This window comes from Sphaeroforma arctica, assembly GCF_001186125.1.
Source record: "Sphaeroforma arctica JP610 unplaced genomic scaffold supercont1.1960, whole genome shotgun sequence".
NCBI lineage: Eukaryota > Ichthyosporea > Ichthyophonida > Sphaeroforma > Sphaeroforma arctica.
This window is the reverse complement of record NW_014038598.1, coordinates 7,269-9,795: the sequence shown is the minus strand read 5'-3', so window position 1 is coordinate 9,795 and position 2,527 is coordinate 7,269. Positions and strand designations below refer to the sequence as shown.

Below are 2,527 nucleotides of genomic sequence, written 5' to 3'. Positions count from 1 at the left end.
TGTATGTATGTATAGATATTTATTTATATATAGGTATATAGGTATATAGATTCGTAGCTTTATAGACTTATGGATGTATATATATATGAATAGATCGATAGAATTGCATATCTATATACATATTGCAGTGTATTGTTGTATATGTACTTATTTGTAAATGATTGTATTAGTATTGGTGATCAATGTTATATTATAACGTCACATCATTACACATAACGGGACATAGTATTGGTACTAAGTAGTACTATACTACGAAAACAGAAGGAAAAATCATCTTTACAGTAGGACAATAGACTACCAAATTCTGTCAGTGCCATGTCAGTTTCTATGCGCAGACTCGGGACAATTGGCGACTATGATGGTTTTAGTTATTTGTCCTCAAGTCTTCTCTCAACATATCGACCGAAGGTACACGCGTGGACAGGATATATTAGTATTTCCGATGCGCACAAATGCAAGCCGTATTTTGGATCTTGATGTCTACTTGAAAGTGAGGTACATGCGTCATATGTAGATATGCATAGTTCTACTGTTCCTGATCCTAATCTGTCCTTTACTTAAATTTCCGGATTTTTAGAGCAGGAGTTTTGGATCGAGACCCAATTCGAGGCCTACCTCCCGGCCAACATCGCGACCTCCGCCACACCGACGGCCAAGCGCAGCATCGGCAGACTTGCCCTCTGACTCGGGATCAGGCCCTACGAAACAAAAAATAGGACATAGTGAGAGCGCCAAACCTGATACGGACGGTAGGACCGGTGAGAAGGACGGAGAGGCTAATGGGACATCTGATCCTGAAACCATACCACGGCCACGACCGTCCCTGGGCGATGAGGTTCAGACGGATGACAGTGCACAACCGGACAGTACTGGGAAGCCGGAAGAAGCCGAAGGCAGCACGCCTGTGGAAACGGGTGAGAGTTGGGAGAAACCGGTGGACAGGGGAGATGAGCCTAAGGTGGAAACAGATAGGAGTGGGAAGAGTCCAGGGGACAGGGGAGATGAACCCAAGGATGCGGCGCCAGATGCCACGTGGTCGAGTGTGGTCAGAGACGGGCCGTCCGCAGGCGAGGAAGGTGAGTCTGCGTGGGCGAGATAGGCATTGGTTTGCACTGTGTGTGGATTTATATATACGGTGCCTGTCTGAGATGTAGTAGTTTTGCATTCATTTGTCTATGTGTGGATTTACTATACAGTGCATGTCTTCGATTTCCTAGTTTAGCATTCATTTGTTCCATTTATAATTTATATATACAGTACATGCCTTATATATTCATCTGTGAATTTGAACGTGATTTAAGTTTTCGTCTTTGTATTGTTCTGTGTAGATCAAAAATCACATGCATGTGTTGGATTTTTTTTTGTTCTTTTTGTTCCTATGTTTAGATATGTGAATACGTACATGTTGAGGTGTGTTGGATTTTCAGGTGTGTGTCTTTTATTTGGTTTTCTTTTTGAAACAACAGTGACGCGATGCTGATGTATTCTGGACCGAAATCTCTAAATGTACCATTACTGGTCAGCTGTCACTTATTGTATGTTCCTATCGCCCACCATATTCATCTATATATATATATATATAAATGCATGTATATGATTGTGTATATGTATGTGTATATTTTAGAAGGCTATGGTATGTGTGTTTTTTCCTGTATGATCAATATGTATTTATAATATATATATATATATATGTGTGTGTGTGTGTGTGTGTGTGAATGTGTTTATATGTATATATGTATATGTATATGTATATTTATATATATGTATATGTATATGTATATGTATGTATATATGCGTCTATATATATATGTGTGCATGGATCCATACATGTACCCATGTATGCATCCATGTGTGTTTGTATTCGTTCATCTATGTGCATACCTTACAAATAAGCTCTTTCTCTACCTTTGCGTCAATCGTCTACACCTACTCCACACACACGTGTTGTGGGAGTTCACCCTTCGCATCGGCTCATCCTCACGTGTACGTTACAGTAGAGGAGAGCGTACCAGACACACCAGCCCCCACAGAGCAACACGCACCGTATCAGGCGGAAATACCTGACGTCGCAAACTTAGAGGCGGCGCAATTGGCCATAGTCAAAGCAAGACAGGCCTTGGCTGGAGGTGACAGGGTGAGTGATTCATAAGTGTTTTGTGTGTGTAAGTGTAAGTGCTTGTGTATCGCCGTGCACGATTGTATGTACATATGTCTGTATTAGTGACAGGACCGTTTCTTGCGGAGATACGTGTTGTTGTGATCTTAGAAGCCGTCTGATGGGCTACATTCCAAACAGGTCATTTATGATTGTTGGCATGTGTGTGCGCGTTTGAAAGAATATGTGTATGTGCACATGTGCGTGCGTAAAAAGGCAAAACCAGTATCAGGCGAGATTAGCCCAGAGTCTGCGCAATTGACGAGGGTGTGGAGCCGACAGCATATGGATGGCAAATTGTACGAGAGTAGACTGAGAGATTCGTTTCGATGTCAACTTCGATACATATATACATACTGTTATATAAATATA

At 41.5% G+C, this 2,527-nt stretch overlaps 1 protein-coding gene across 1 annotated transcript; it reads left to right on the top strand.

The window, feature by feature from the left end:
* Window positions 1-577: 577 nt before the first annotated feature.
* Window positions 578-2,149, top strand: SARC_11932 (hypothetical protein; the record flags this gene model as incomplete). The annotated part of the gene is made up of 2 exons (XM_014293974.1): window positions 578-1,076; window positions 1,995-2,149. Coding segments are annotated over 2 exons (654 nt in total), but the record flags the coding sequence as incomplete, so codon positions are not given.
* Window positions 2,150-2,527: the final 378 nt, after the last annotated feature.